Below are 14,964 nucleotides of genomic sequence, written 5' to 3'. Positions count from 1 at the left end.
CAGGAAAGGGGAGAGAAGATCTGGAAGGCACTGGGCCAGCAGAGCTGTCTTCTTTCTCAGGACCGGCTACAAACCAGAGAGCCAGGGAGAATGCGTGGACAGCCCTCACTCACAGAGCCCTCCAAGCCCATATTGGAGCCAAGCCTCTGACTTCCCACACTGGACAGCTGGCTTCCTCCCTGGGGGACCACGGAGGGGTTGAGGGTGTTCAAACACTGCGATGCCAAAGTCCTGAGAAGCCCCCAACTGAAAAGCAAACATACATCTGGGTAACTGGGCATTTTTTCTGTTTCCGGGAATCAGGTGGAGAGGGGCAGCTGCCAGGTGTTAAGAGGAGGACCCCATTCCTTCCGTGTTGGCCCTCGGAGTCCTGAAAGACTCCTTATGGCATTGGAGGGACCACGCAGAGGTGGGGACAATGCGAGATGGTAGCCCCCGGATGCGCACAGTGGCCTGCCCAGAGGGGAGGGTAGGATTTAGAGTTCCCGAAAGCTGCCTGGGGGCTGTGGACAAGCCCACCCCAGCCCTCTTCCTCTGTTAGCCTGTCTAGTTTGGCCACATTTCCCACCTGTGCCAACGTAGAGGTGGACGTGATAAAACTAAGTCCAGTGAAACAGTGTCACCAGGGACGTTAAGACTGCAAAGCCCCTGCTCTCTCAAGGCTTCTCTCTGGAGGGATGGGCATGTTCGAGTGTGTCGGTGGGTGGATGGGAGGGGGGAAACAAAATTTCCAGCCCCCTTTCACAGCAGGGTGAAACTGGGGTACAGATGGCTGACCTGTCCGCGGTCACAGGACAGGGAGGGAAAAATGGGCCCGGACCCCAGGACACCCTCTCCCTGCCTATAGGTCACTTCCCCTAAGGATCCCAGGGCCACTGGAGATGGGAAAAATGACCCATCGGAACAGTGTCAGCAGGGACTCTGCCTTAGAGTGGCGGGGCTCAGGATGTGTATCTCAGGACCCTACCTTCAGCCCTGCTCCATCCGGTCTGCCTCAAGACACCTCCCTCCGTCTAGCCCCACACAGCTCCAAAGTGCTTCTGGACACCTGGCCTGGGGCCTCCTCTTTGGCATGGGCCCCTGTGAGTTTCTGTGTGAGAGCAGAGAGACAGCCAGAGAGAGGCCAGGCCTTTTGGGAGGAGATGCCCATCTCAGACCCCAGCAAAGGGGAGGCAGCTGCCTCAGGAGGCCCAGAAAATACCACTGCGACTGCTATTTTTTTTCCTTTTTTCTTTTGAAATAAAAAGTTCAGACCCATTGGATGGGGCAGGTGGGCCTGGGAGGGGGCAGGGAAGCAGGACTGGGGGTGATGAGGCTCAGCCTAGTTGTTGGCTTCAGACATGGAGGCCACGTGGTTGAGGCCGGCGAGCCCGGGGAGGCCGGCCAGGCCCGCGGCCCACGGGTCGGGCAGCGGGAAGTAGGGACGCGCGGCGGCCACGTTCTCGGCCAGCGCGAAGGCCAAGAGGCCCCCCGCGTTCCGCTCGGCCTCGAGCTCCGCGCGCCCGAACAGCTTCATCTGCGTCTCCTCGAACTGCCGCTCCAGCTCTTGCAGGCTCAGCGCGCCCTTGGGCGCCGCCAGGAAGTGCTTGGCGGGGCTGGGGCCCGGGAGGCACACGGCGGCCCCGCCCAGGTGGCCGCCCACGTCTCCCAGCGCGGGGGGCATCACGAAGGCCGCCTTCTCCGGGGCCGGGCCGCCGGGCCCAAAGAGCAGGCTGGCGGCCCTCCAGGCGGCGGGCTTGCGGCCGCGCCGGGGCCGGGCCATGCGGCAGCTCTGGCGCTTGATGTGGCGGTGCAGGTGGTCGGAGCGCGTGAAGCTCTTGTAGCAGAACTCGCACTGGTAGGGCCGCACGCCCGTGTGGATGCGCATGTGGTTCTTGAGGTCGTAGTTGTGCACGAACTTGGCGTTGCAGTGGATGCACAGGTAGGGCCGCTCCCCCGTGTGCTTCCTCATGTGGATCTTCAGCTTGTCCTGCCTGCAAGGCAGAGCCAGAGTCAGTCCCTGCCCAGAACCCCAGGAGCCACTCCTCACTCTCTGCTCCCCTTCCTCCAGAACCCGCTAAGGCTCCCGACTGCTGTGGTGTCAACCCTCAGGAATGGGACCCCTGCTAGAATTTACCTTCAACTACTGCGCCACCCCAAACAGGTGTGGCTCCTCCCCTGGATTAGAGAGTGGATCAGCAGCTGGGCCCAGAGAGGCTGCTGTCATTCCAGAACACCTGGTACGCATAAGCTCAGGAGAATGAAGTGCCCGCTCTGTCAGGGCCTGTCTCATAGACTGCAAAATAGACTTGCTGGGGACAGAGGCCCCGAAAGTCAGCAATCTTTCATTAGTCCTCCAGTGGGGCAGCCACTTCTCATACTGGATTGCACCTTCAGCTCCACTCTCTCCAGGCAACAGGGTCTTTCCTCGAGGTTCACCCTGATCCCATCCCAGCCCCTGGGCTGTTGAGACCTGTCAGTCCTCAGCACTAATCTGGGAGGCTACAGGGATCAGGCACACCTTGTTCAAGTCACTCCTGCACTGTGGTTTCTTAGCCCCAGCCCTTGGCTCTCCTCTTTGTCTGCAGACAATTCCAGGGTTTACAAAACAGCCAGGTGCAACAAGAATGCAGCCTAAGCTAGGGCAGAGCTTTTCAGGGTTTAAGCAGTATTATTCAGAGGTAAGATATGACGTGGGGCTGCGGCTCCCATCAGCAGGTGTGGGAGCCTCTGCTCCAGCTGCAGACCCACTGCTAATGTGATGGGTGACCTTAGGTGAGTTACTTAACCTCTCTGCACTGAGCCGAACCTAGCACGAGATGTCAATTCCCGTTGTCCAGAGCTGATGGGAGAGAAATTCGGGTTGTGTTGAGCTAGATTCAACACACCTCCTGGCGGTCTTGAAAGGAAAACAGACGTCTCAAGCCTGTTTTTGTAAAGACTGAATGCTGCATAAACCAGCTAAAGGAGCCTTTCAGCCACGCAGAAGTGGAGGCAGGTGAGCTTCGAGAACTCTCAGGATCCCTCTGCAGCCTTCCTTGACCAGGCCGGGCAGGCCAGGGAGCTGTGTCCAGCCTTCCACCTCCTCCCTGCAGGTGTGGCTTGGGTGGAGCATCTGCCTGTAATTTTTGGCTTGGTTTTGAGGTTGGAGCAGATGTGGAGCCCAGGCATCCGCCCTAAAATGGCCAGATTTAAACCACACTCAACATAACCCCAGCACAGCAGGAGCGGGTCCTGGTCTCCTGGTGTCCCCTGGCCGCTAGAGGTCTCACTGGCTCTCATTTTCCGGCTAGTTCCCCAGGGGTGGGGCAGGAGAGAAAAGGACATTCATGAGTACACTGGCAGGGACCAGGGGAGAAGGACCAAAAGGACAGATCCGTTTCCCCCACCTGTACTCCCTGGAAGGCTGGAGGGCACGTGGGGGGTGGGGGTGGAGAGTGGGGTAGGCAGGGCAGAGGAAGGGAGAGTTGGTATCCTTCACACACCAGACACCGCCATCCCCGTCCCTGCCCTTCCCACAGCCCACCAGCTGCCCCCAGGCTGCACAGTAAGTACCCCGCTGTGACATCTCATGTGCCCTTCTGCCGCCAGCATGTTGCTCTTATGGTCTTTGTAACCCACATTTCATCCAGGTGATTGGATTTTTGAGCATCCTGGCTAGTGGATCTCAAACTTGATGAGCCATTATCAGGGTCTGATGAAACACCGAGTGCTGGGCCTCCCTCCCAGACTGCCTGAGTCAGTAGGTCTGCGGGGGAGAGAGCAGAGAGTTTGCATTTTGAATATGTTGCCGGGTGTTGCTGCTGCTGGTGGTCTGAGAACCACTGGCCTAGGTTAATCCTTCAGTTGGCTGGTGGGCAAACTGAGGCCCAGGGAGGGTTAGGGTTAGGACCAGGGAGGTGAAGTCCCTAAGGTCACCGCAAGGGTAATGGCAGAGCTGGGACTAGAACAGCCTAGGCCTCTTTCCTCAGCACTGCACTGTGACCTGTGTAAAGACGTAGGGGTGGGGTGCAGAGCGCTATTTGTAGCCCTAGAGTGACGCTGTACAGTCCTGGGGAATACGTCTCGGGACTCCACACGTTTGCTCAGGCTCTGATGAAACACTGATGCTAGGTGGTTGGCTATGCTAGGTGGTTGGCTAGGCTCACTCACTGGCTGAGGGACTCATCCTCACCAGGGCCTAGTGGAGGGTCAGCTGAGAGTCACCAGTGGGGCTTTAAATACATCATCTCATTCAATCCTCACTACAACCTTATAAGGGAGATTTTTAAAAAATTACTATTACATATATTTAAAATAATGGACAATGCAAATGGTAAATCTTCAAATGTCAAGGGCCTCTTTAAATATGCACTGCTTCTCCTGAGCTTTTTGTTAGGGCACCTAAAGTAAATCACACTTCAGAGGCGACTGGCCCAAGTGTGGGAGACGTGCTGAGAAGGTGACTACAATTTCCTCTCGTTGAGCACCTGCTGTGAGCAGGCAAGTACACCATTTCATGACCCTGGAAAGTCATTATTCACAGGCAAGGTACAGTGCAGGAAAGGGACCCCCAGTAGGGGTGTGGGAGCCCCTGCTCCAGCTTCAGACCCTCCACTAACTTGCTGGGTGACCTTTAGGCAAGTTATTTAACCTCTCCATGCAGAGTTGAACCTAGGGCTAGACATCAGTTCCTATTGACGAGGAATCTCCGTTTGCATGAGCTCGATTCAACACACCTGGATTAATTTCCTCACTTGGACTGAGGAATCGCTGGGGGCTCAGCGAAGTCAAACAGCTTTCCCAAAGGTACCAGCCGGTGAGGGGCAGAGGGGCATGGAGGGCTATCTGGGCATGGTTTGTTTGCAAGCTCTTCTGAGGATTTTCATACTGAGTGTTCCCAGCCTGAAGCCTGTAGGGGCTGCCTCAGAAAGTACAGCCCAAACAATCATACCAGGACATCTGCAGCCAGCCTTCCGTCTCTGGGGTCAGAAGACTGGGCCAAGCTCTGGGAGCAGCTCAGCCTGGGCAGGAGCCACTGTCCCCAGTGGAGACTTTTCATGGGAGCAGCGGGGGAGGGGGGTGGACAAACCTCATAAGTTAGTCCTGGAAAAAATTTAGAGAGCATTTAGTTTACTGAGAACATGTCTGAATCAGTGGGCCCAGTAACCTGCATCCCTAGCGGTATGCTTCCCAGGACCTTGAAAATACTGATCTAACCCAGCCCATTCCCAGGGAGGGAATGGCTTTCTTAAGGTCACACAGACTCCTTATTTCTGTAATGACCTTTCCATGTAGATGTAACGCGCGTGTGCATTGGCAGAGCGGGGCCCGGGCTCGGCACACTCTAAGAACCGGACCAGGTCCTTTGCTGCCCTGGGCCTCAGTTTCCTGACCTCTAAAATGGGAGGCTGTGCCTTTGGTGTTCTGAGAGTGTTTGCATCTGGGTAATGGGCTCATACTGAATCTCTTTCTGGCTGGCTGGCTTCACGTATTACCGCTCTTCTACCCTTGCTCCTTTACGCATCTGATCTGCTGGCAGAGGCATCGTGAGTGAGTTGGAATGTTCCAGTCTGACTCTCAGCAGCTGAGCTCTTGGCCATTTTCCTTCAGGACTGGGGGTCCGGTGCCCCCTTAAAATCTTCCAAGCCCCCTAACCCTGTCCGAAGGCCTCTGTGCTAACTCACCCCTTAGCATGGCTTTGAAGTCTCCTTACAAGCTCACGCCTTCCAATTATAAAGGGATAAGATCTGGGGGCCCTTGGTGACTATAGTGAACGATACTGTATTATATAGTTGAAAGTTACTAAGAGAGTAGATCTTAGATGTTCTCACCACACACACAAAAAAGGTAACTAAGTGACGTGATGGGTGTGTTAACTAATGTGATTGTGGTAATCGTTTCACAATATATGTGCATATCAAATCATCACTGTTGTACACCTTAAAGTTATACAGTGTTATATGTCAACTATATCTCAATAAAGCTGGAAAGAAATAATCACCCCATATCCTTTGCCAGCCCCCGCCCCTCCCCACAGTACTGCACCCACACACCACATGGACACATTGTTCCCCTAGCAGGCCATGCATGCTCTGGTCAGCTTTGCATCTTTGAATCTCCGTTGGCATGAGCTGGACCACCAGCCCCCCTGGCTCAGAGCCTGCCATATTATGGGATGGATGCTGGTAAGCCCTGGCTCCTTCCCCTTCTGTGCGTATCCCGTGTTTGGACACCACGCTCCATCCCTTAGTGTCCCACCAGATGTCCAAGCGTAGATGCCGGCATGTGTGCTCTTTCCTTCCCAGCCGTGAGCCCTCCTCTTCCCTGCACCCACATCCTTCCTCTCTGAGTTTACCCTTGCAAACTGCCCTGCCTGAAATGTCTACCACTCCCAATCCCCCTGATTCTTCAGTGGTCAAACTCACGTGCGGTCTTTCATAAACCCTTCTCTGTCTACCCAGGTCTTATCCTTTGCCCTGACCTTCCAGAGCACTTGAACGCTGCAGCCCGAGGCAGGTCACTTGAGGGGCAGGGAGGGAGCAACAGAGGACGATGTGTCAGCCTCATTCTCTTCTGTCCCCTAAAGGCCCCACACGTATCAGCATTGCCCTCCCAGCAAGTCCCGAGCTCTGGGGGCCCAGTCTCCCTGTCTGCGCTTTGTGGCCCCAATTCAACCACACAGGTGCTCCTGGCAGATGGGAACACCTGTTCAGGGGCTGTCTTTGCTGCCTTTATTTCCCATGCATGCTATTCCCAGGGCAGGGCCATCACGTGTGCTGTTTCCCTTAGCTGCCCCTCATGCCTGCAGAGCCACCGCCCTGTCCCTGGCTCCTGGGGCCCTGTCTTGTTAGGCGCCTGGACAGCAAGATGATGCAGGAAGCAGCAAATTCATGGACAGCGAGCTGCAAAAAAGGAGCCCAGGCTCAGGGACGTTCCCGTCAGTACTAATCGTGAGCGCGGGTCAGGACCTAACTGCGCAGGTGGTTGGTTATAAGGGCTTCAGTAAAGCCCGTGAAATTGGCCCTTCCGTCATCCTCGTGAGGAAGAGGAGGCAAAGAGAAGTGCTGTCATGTGTCCAGAGCTTTCCTGATCTTGGGCAATATATGGGGTCATAAATCTGGGCGTGAACTTAGGGAGCACCTGCTCCAACCCCCTCGTGTTACACATGGGGAAACCGAGGCCCAGAGAGGGGAGGTGACTCGGCCAAAGTCACACAGCTAGTTAGAGGCAGATGCAAGCCCTCAAGCTGGGGTTCCTGATCACCACGGCAGTGCCCTTTCCAAGGGGCTGCAGTCCCCGGGAGACACTGCCCTCTGTGTCACCACGTGCCGGCCCTGCTCCCTCTGCACTCGTTCAGCATGTGGCCCGGATGGTACCGGAACCTGCTCGGATAAGAACCCAGCAGATGCTTTGGAGTTCTGCCCGGTGCTCCTCACTGTACAGTGGGTGGTCATGGCCGCGGCCCGCTGGTGCGGGGCCACTTCTCAGAACTGCCCAGTCCAAACCTGACGTGCTCCTCCCTCGCCCTGTCCCCTTGTCTGCCGTCTCATCCCTTTACTCTGAACCTGGGACCCAGGCCAGGTCACATGCATGCAAGCCTTGACTGGTATTCCCCCTTCCAGCTCGGAGAGCTCATCGTCAAGAAAGATGAGCCAGTCCTGGTGATATCATTCCCCTGAGTGAAAGGAAAGGGCCCCGGGTCCTGGGCCTCGGTGGAGGCTCCCAAGTGAGGATAACGCTTTCCCAACACCATCCACTCAGACTTCTTGGTAACCTGATGGTCTGAGACAAATTATCTTCCTGCTGCCGCTGCTAATGATATTACATTATCTTAATAAGGTCCCCAGAGCTGCCAGGAGTGGGGGAGCGAAGAAAAAAATACAGGGGGGAAGAAAAAGCATCAGCTGCAAGGCTCCTGGCCTTGTCTGGAGAGAGAACTGTGGGACGCCAAGGAGCAATCAGCATTTGGCTTGCTCTGGGGGCCGGGGGCCGGGGGCTAAAAGTTGCAGCCTTCACGGGATGTCGGTAGGGGATTCAGTGGAGACTGGGGAAATCGTGGCCCCTCAGAGATTGATTTCTCGGGGTACAGAGCTTGGGTTGCCCATCCTTCTCCTCCACGGTACCACTGTTGTCTCAGGAGCTGGTCTCTTCTCACGTGTGGCAGCTTCTTGACTTCACCACGTGTCCGTCAGACCTGACTGGAGGGCCTGTGAGAGCCAGGCTGCGGATGGGATGCAGGGGCTCCAGGAGGGAAGACTGCCCAAGCATGCGCTCTAGGGGCTCCCCCGACAGGCGGCCTGTACTCAAGGACCCAAGTGGCAGGACAGGAGCAATTAAGAGTCTTCTGAGGCCTTCATAGGCCCAGGCCAGGCCTATTTGGTGGTGATGACAGGGGTTGGGGCAGCGAGGAGGGGGAGGGCCCTGCGAGGTGGGTGGGCAGGGAGAAGCCCCACCAAGGGCAGCAGCGTCCCTCTACACACAGAGAGGATGAATACCTTCTTGTCCTCCCTGGCCCACGTGCTCCCCGTTCTTCAAGGCCCAGCCTAGGGGCCACCTCTGGCCCACTAACCCTGTAGTCCTGACCTTTAGCCCAGGCTTCCAGACTTTCTGGGAATAGAAGTAAAGGACTCCTGACGAGGAGGGTCTGGGGGAATCTTGGTCCAGGCTACCTATGCCCTAAGTCCTGGAACTGTTTCTCTCTCCCAAGTCAGAGCCACAGGTCCAGTTTCATCACGAGCTGTCTCTGCAGCCAGCACAGACCGCAGCCGTCCTCAGGAAGAAAATGGTGACCTTGGACCAGGCTAGGGGAGTGGACACATAGACTCAGGCACAGACAGAGGAACTTGGAGTCCAGGTGATCACGGGATGGCCAGAGCTAGGAGGGGACAGCATGGGGCCAGAGATACACAGTCTGGTTGAAGCCTTTGAGGCCTTTCCTGGGGCTCCAGGGGTGTCTCATAGCTGGAAAGATCAGTGGTGGGACAACTGTGGGACTGGCTGAAATCTGGAGCTGGCTCGGAGGTGAGATGCCCGACACCAAGGAACAGACACATGATGGCGGGGCTGCAGTCCCTTCTTGGACACCCACAGAACGAGAGCAGTAAGTGGGGCCTCAGGGGCTCTGTTGGAAGGACGCCCAAGGCCCCCCCGCCGTGTTGTGCTGCTGGAGCCACGGAGAATGATGTGCCCGCGGGGCGTGGACATGCTGGGAGCTGGCATCAGAGGCCGTAACTCAGAGCCGGGGCCACCTTGCAGGGGGAGGGTGGCTCACTCCAACGTCCCCCAGGAGGGAGGGGAAGTGACGTCAACATCAAGAAGAGAGGAAAGGAGGCCTGACCGGAGAGCAGAAGCTCAGCTATAATTAAGCAAAGACTCGGGCTCCAGAAAGGAAAACAGTGTCCACGAGGAGGACGTGAGGGCAGCAGGTCAGGGGTCCCTCAGCCTCGCGGGCGGTCCAGTCCCAGGTAGTGGCTTTGCATTGCAAGGGAGTCTGGGGATTCCGAGTCAAAGAGGCAGCAGCTGCTGCTCTAAGTGGCTGCTGAAGATGCCTCCAGCTGAGGAGGGCAGTGTTACGGATGGTGGCGGCAGGAAGTCAGCCACAAAGCGGGGGTGGGGGGGGGGTCCCCGTGGAAAGGCTGCGAGAGGACTTGGCTGTATAGAGTGTTACAGGCCACCCGGACCTGGACAGGCCAGGGTTGAGGCTCTAGGAAGGCTGAAAAGAATCCTGCAGGCAGCTCCGGGGAGGCGACAGGAGGGCAGCAAGGAACCAGTGATTCCGAAGAGGTGATGGGGAGGGGTGTCCATCACGGGCAGCCACAGCCCACAGTGAGAAATAAAGTCCCTAGGGGAGGAGGCCAAGAAACTCTCCTCCACCCTCTCCCCACTCCGGGTATCTCTGCTCCTGGGAGGGGGACCCCAGAGCTTTTCTGATCTGTCTCAGGGGGACCAGTGCCCAGTGGGCACCAAGTGAGGGGAGATGTGGATGGAGGCGGGAACGAAGCTGCGTCAGCTGGAGACAGGCCTGGGGGCCCAGGTGGCTGTCGTTCTGCTGAACAGGACTAGACCGCAGGGAGGGCAGGGCCGGGGGCTGGATGGCTGGAAGCCGCCCCACAGCTGATCTGGCCTGGAGGGGTGGTGAGCCGGCAGGCACAGAGGCCACCCTGAGTGATCAGCAGGAATGTGCTGGGAGGGAGGGTTCTGGAATGCGACCCTCCTATACAACACAGCATTGAGGCCCAAACCAGGAGGCCCACGCACAGGATGTGCTGGTGTCAAGAGGGTGAGAAGTCTGTCTCGACTGACCGAGTTTAAAGCTTTCCCTAGGGAAGGCAGGGACACAGACCGCCATGGCCCTCGCAGCGGAGTGTGGGAAAGGCCCGGAGGGAAGTGGGGAACGGAAGGGAGATGGGGACTTGGTGGGGGGGCAGGGCAGGCTCGCTCTGAGGTACCCTGAGATGCAGCACATCCCCTTGAAGCCACAGACCAGGGTCTCCCCTGGAGGGAGGGGTGTCCCCAAGTGTCAGCCATCTGCGCAGGGGACAAGCAAAGGAGGTGGAGCCCAGATGGCAGGACTCAGGGGCTGGCTTTTCTGGATCAGGCCTGTGAAGGGTGTCCACGTCTTGAAGTCATTCCCAGGGGGCTGCGGAGAGGCACTGGCTCCAGATGCATGAACTGTGCTTGAATTTGGACTGGGCTCTGTTTTATCTTCCGTTATCCCTGTGCTTTTGTCAAGCCTTTACAGGGGTTCTGTGGATCTAAGGTGAATTCAGAAGAAGAGGAGGGTGGGAGGTGGAGGTGACATAAGAGCGGCAGGGCCATTAGTGGGGGGCACCCGAGAGGGGGTGAATCTCGGTGACTTTGGGGCCAGCTTCTCTGCAGCGATAAGAGAAGCAAGTACCTGAGGTCAGCGTTGCTGGGTGGAAGGGGACACACCCGGGGTATGGGGGGCCCTGCCCCTCTGCACCCGGAAATTCTCCCTTCACTGTCAGCTCAGAGCAGCTGGGAGATTCTGCTGGGGTTTCCTTCACAGAAGCAGCTGTGAGGGGACCCAAGGCCACCTTGGAAACAATCCGCGTTGTCTTTCGAAGCGGTCACCGGAAGACCCTGCAGAGCTGTTTTCACAACTGTCAGCTGAACGTATTCCTGTGCCCTCTCTGGCAACCTCAAATCGAGTTTCCAAGCCGCCAAAGAGAGTGCGTCTCGTTACTTAGCAGAACTCATCTTGTTTTTCCCCCAAAAGCACTGCCCCTGATTTGATAATCAACCTGATGCCAAACATTGCACTCTCCTCAAAAACCCAAGCTTTGGGCCCACGGGGGCAAATCAAAAGAATGAGCCCCCAGCAAGTCCCAAAGATGAACTGCTAGGGGGCTACGGGGTGACAGCAGCACCACTGGAATAAGTGTGGGTTTCTCAAGGCGGGTTCTCTGATGGGGACGGCGGCAATGTGGGGAAAGGACCTGGTCTAGGAAGTCACAGTTCCAGGGCAGGTAAACCACATCCGACACACCGGAATGGCCAAGCCCTGAAGCAGGGCACTCACCAGAACCTTCCGCAGTGTGGACACGGCTGGGAAGGTCAGCCTCACATCAGTGACCACAATCGGCACCAATAGACCTGATCTCCCCCAAATGAGGCCCAGCAAAACCTAGCACTGGACAAATCGGACCCCACATCATCCCACCAGTTTGACCACAAGAGTTGCTGTGCAGAGAAGGTACACAACACACGTGTGCTGAACGGGATGGAGTCCGGGCAAGACGAAAGGCTTATCGTGTATTGATTTCAAAGTTCAACTTTTATAACGGCATAGAGCTAACCCTCTTCCCAACATGGACAGTCAAGGGGGAGAACGTAAAAGGAGGCCCAGCCTTTGGGTCTGACCCAAAATAGGACTGAAAGGGCCTACAGGGGTCTCACTGGGGTTCAAGTCCCAGCTCTGCCATTTCCCAGCTGGGCTTATGAGTGGCTGACTAGCCACTGGGAGACAGATCACCTATCTGTGGACAAAGCCCATGGCCCTCCCTGACTTCCAGACATGGCGGGGGCGGTAGTATATGTAATCCATTCAAGACAGGCCCTGGCATGCTGTCTGAGCTCCAAATAAAATAAAGGAGGGGCTGCACTCCATTGGGGAGCTTCAAACCGGCTTTCCTGGATCTGCAGCGGGTGCTGAGATCCCCCCTCCCCACTTCTGCCTTAACCAGAACAGCTCCGCTCTGATCTCTTTGGCATCTTGGCCTTCTACCTAATAGCACAAATAGGAAAATATCCGAAAATCACTGCACCAGCTAATGCCTCGCACCTGTTCTGGCGATGAGCTTGCTGTGCATCTAGGATCCAGCTGGACCTCCCCTGACCTGGGTCTCTCTCCATCCCCGAGGCCCCCGGCCCTCCCCGCCCTGCCCCTCACACCCACAGGCCTCCGTTCGCACCTGGTGAAGCGGACCTCGCAGATGTTGCACATGTATGGCTTCTCCCCGGTGTGGGTCCTCATGTGCCGTGGTAGCTTCCCGGCCCCCATGATGACTTTGTGGCAGATGGGGCACTGCTGAGAGGCCTTGGGCTTCAGCTTGCGCTCCTCCACCAGCGGCCAGGGCGGGAAGAGCCCCCCTAGGTGGGTGGCGCTCAGGAAGTTGAGATAGGCACCGTAGTCATTCTCTGCCTTGATGGGGCCCAGCGGCCCCCCGGGAAGGTCCGGGAACATGGCCTTGAAGAAGTCGCTGGGGAAGGGCGGTGGCGGAGGTGGGGGCAGCTCCCCCCTCTCCTCCTCCTTGATCTTGCGGTTCTTGATGACCAGGTCTAGGGGCCCGCTGTCCATGGGCTGCTCGGGCAGCTGGGCAAAGGCACCGAAGTCCCCCGACCAGAGGTGTGGAAAGAAGTCCGGGGCGAACGGAGATAAGGAGGGTCTCCTGTCGGGGATGTTGGCTTTGGGGTACAGGTTCTCCCTCAGCAGAGATTCAATGGAGAAGTCCCGGATCACGCCCAGGTGGCCAGGGCTGCCGGCCCGGAAGGAATCGGGGAAGTCCCTGGGAGCGTCTGAACAGGCCTCCGAGAGGTGGTCCATCCTGGAAGGGCTTTGGTGGCAGCTGATGTCCTGGGGGTCAGGCAAGTTGTCTTGATCAGCAAAGTCCTCCGTGTCGTCGTCCTCCTCCTCCTCTTCCTCCTCCTCCTCCTCTTCATCCTCCTCATCGTCGTCATCTTCGTCATCGTCGTCGTCCTCTTTGTCATCCTCCTCCTCCCCGTCCCCCCCGGGCTCCATGATCTCGAGGCACACGTTCACGATGCACTGGATCTCCAGCATCCTGGCGGCGTTGAGGATGTGCTTGACGTTGGAGGCCGTGATGGTGAGCGTGGAGGTGTAGGCGAACTCTAGGATGGCGGCCAACGCCTCGGGCTGGACGAAGTCGATCTCGTAGACGTAGGGCTGGCTGGCTAAGGTGCCGGCTGTGAAGAGCTTCTTGAAGTACTTGCTGCAGGCGGCCAGGACGGAGCGGTGGGTGCGGTACTCCTGCTCTTGCACCACCAGGAGCACGTCGCAGAGCAGCCCGTCATGCCGCTGCTCGTTCAGGCTGCACAGGACCTCGCTGCTGTGGTTGGGGAAGGGAATGCCGATCAGCTCGTCAATGCCATTGGCCATGTTCTCAGCCAGAGCCCTGTGGGGACACACGCAAGGAGAGACCGGGTTAGAGGACGTGGCCCCAGGAGGGGATGCCAGCTCCGGGACCCTGGCCCAGGGAGGCCAGGCCGGTGGGCGTGCTTGCCCACCCCACCCCTGCCTTTGCTTGGGGCTCCCCTCCCTCCCCCTCTACTAGAAACCCGGCCCCTCTTCCTCAGCTTTTCCCAATCTCACCTGGAATTCAGAGCCCCGCTCAAAAGCTGGGGCTTCTCGGTAAACCACTGGGCTCTTCCCGGGACCCAAAGGCCCTTGGAGTTGGGCTTGTCATTGGGCAGCTGGCGTCTGCCTTTTAGCAAAGGCTGTGGAATCTTCTCGCAGGCCCGATTTCCCTGAATTCCACTTTGGGAATGTGCAATTCCTGAACGCGGGGACGGACAGCCATGTGAAACTCCATTGCTCTGTATGCTACGGGAATGGTGGCTGCTACGGACTCACACAACGTCTGTGGGTCAAGCGCCAAAGGAGGAATTTTCTCTCATGACTCAGGGCTCCCTCTGGGAGAATGCTTTGGTTTACTTCACAAATCCTCTGACTCCTCTAACAGATTCAGATTTTGCTACTTTTGGATATTGATGCGGGCTGTACTAATGGAGAGGGCTTCTAACGGTAGCTGAGTTGTTCCCCAGCCCAACTTCACATGTGGCAGTCTTAACCCCCCAGTATGTCAGTGTTCCTGTATTTCGACGTAGGCTCTTTAAAAGGGGAATTAAGGTTTAAACGGAGTCCTATGAGAGGGCTCTCGTCCAGTATGACCAGTACCCTTACAAGAGGAGAGCAGGGCACAGACACACAGACGGAAGACCACGTGAGGACACAGGGTGGAAGACAGCCACCTACAAGTCGAAGAGAGAGGCCTCAGAGGAAACCGACCCTGCCAACACCCTGATCTTGGACTTCCAGCCTCTAGAACTGTGAGAAAATAAATCTCTGCTGTTTAAGCTCCAGTCTGTGGTACTTTGTTATCGCAGCCCTAGCAAACAGATAACAGCTTCTAGGAATCTTCAAACCGATCTCGTGGCCCATTTTCAGCAAGGGAATGGGAGCCTTTTGGCAGGTGTTCTGCTTTCTGACCTATTTCTGGCTTCATCTTAGCTGGTGAGGTTTCCCTTCATTTGCAATTCTTGATTTTTTAGACAATACTGTCCTCCTATATGTGTATATCTGTGAGCCATTTGACCTATAAATATTTATATTCAATATTAAATTCGAGCTCATTGTTAGCTAATTCATCATGTCTGTATTCTGTTACTCTTCGGGAAACATATCCCTACGGGGAGAAGCCTCTTCTAAGACACCTCAGCATTATCTAGACATAAGACACGAAG

The 14,964-nt window shown here is 56.7% G+C and overlaps 1 protein-coding gene across 1 annotated transcript; it reads right to left on the bottom strand.

The window, feature by feature from the left end:
* Positions 1-1,321: 1,321 nt before the first annotated feature.
* On the bottom strand, positions 1,322-13,600 carry ZBTB7C (zinc finger and BTB domain containing 7C). Its single transcript, XM_065890517.1, has 2 exons — positions 12,396-13,600; positions 1,322-1,973 (listed from the first exon to the last, which is right to left on the bottom strand). The coding sequence occupies exons 1-2, from the start codon at positions 13,598-13,600 to the stop codon at positions 1,322-1,324; spliced, it is 1,857 nt and encodes a 618-aa protein (XP_065746589.1).
* Positions 13,601-14,964: the final 1,364 nt, after the last annotated feature.

The sequence above is a fragment of the Phocoena phocoena genome, chromosome 13, assembly GCF_963924675.1.
Source record: "Phocoena phocoena chromosome 13, mPhoPho1.1, whole genome shotgun sequence".
NCBI lineage: Eukaryota > Metazoa > Chordata > Mammalia > Artiodactyla > Phocoenidae > Phocoena > Phocoena phocoena.
The sequence above is the reverse complement of the archived record's forward strand: the minus strand, read 5'-3'. Positions and strand labels throughout refer to the sequence as shown.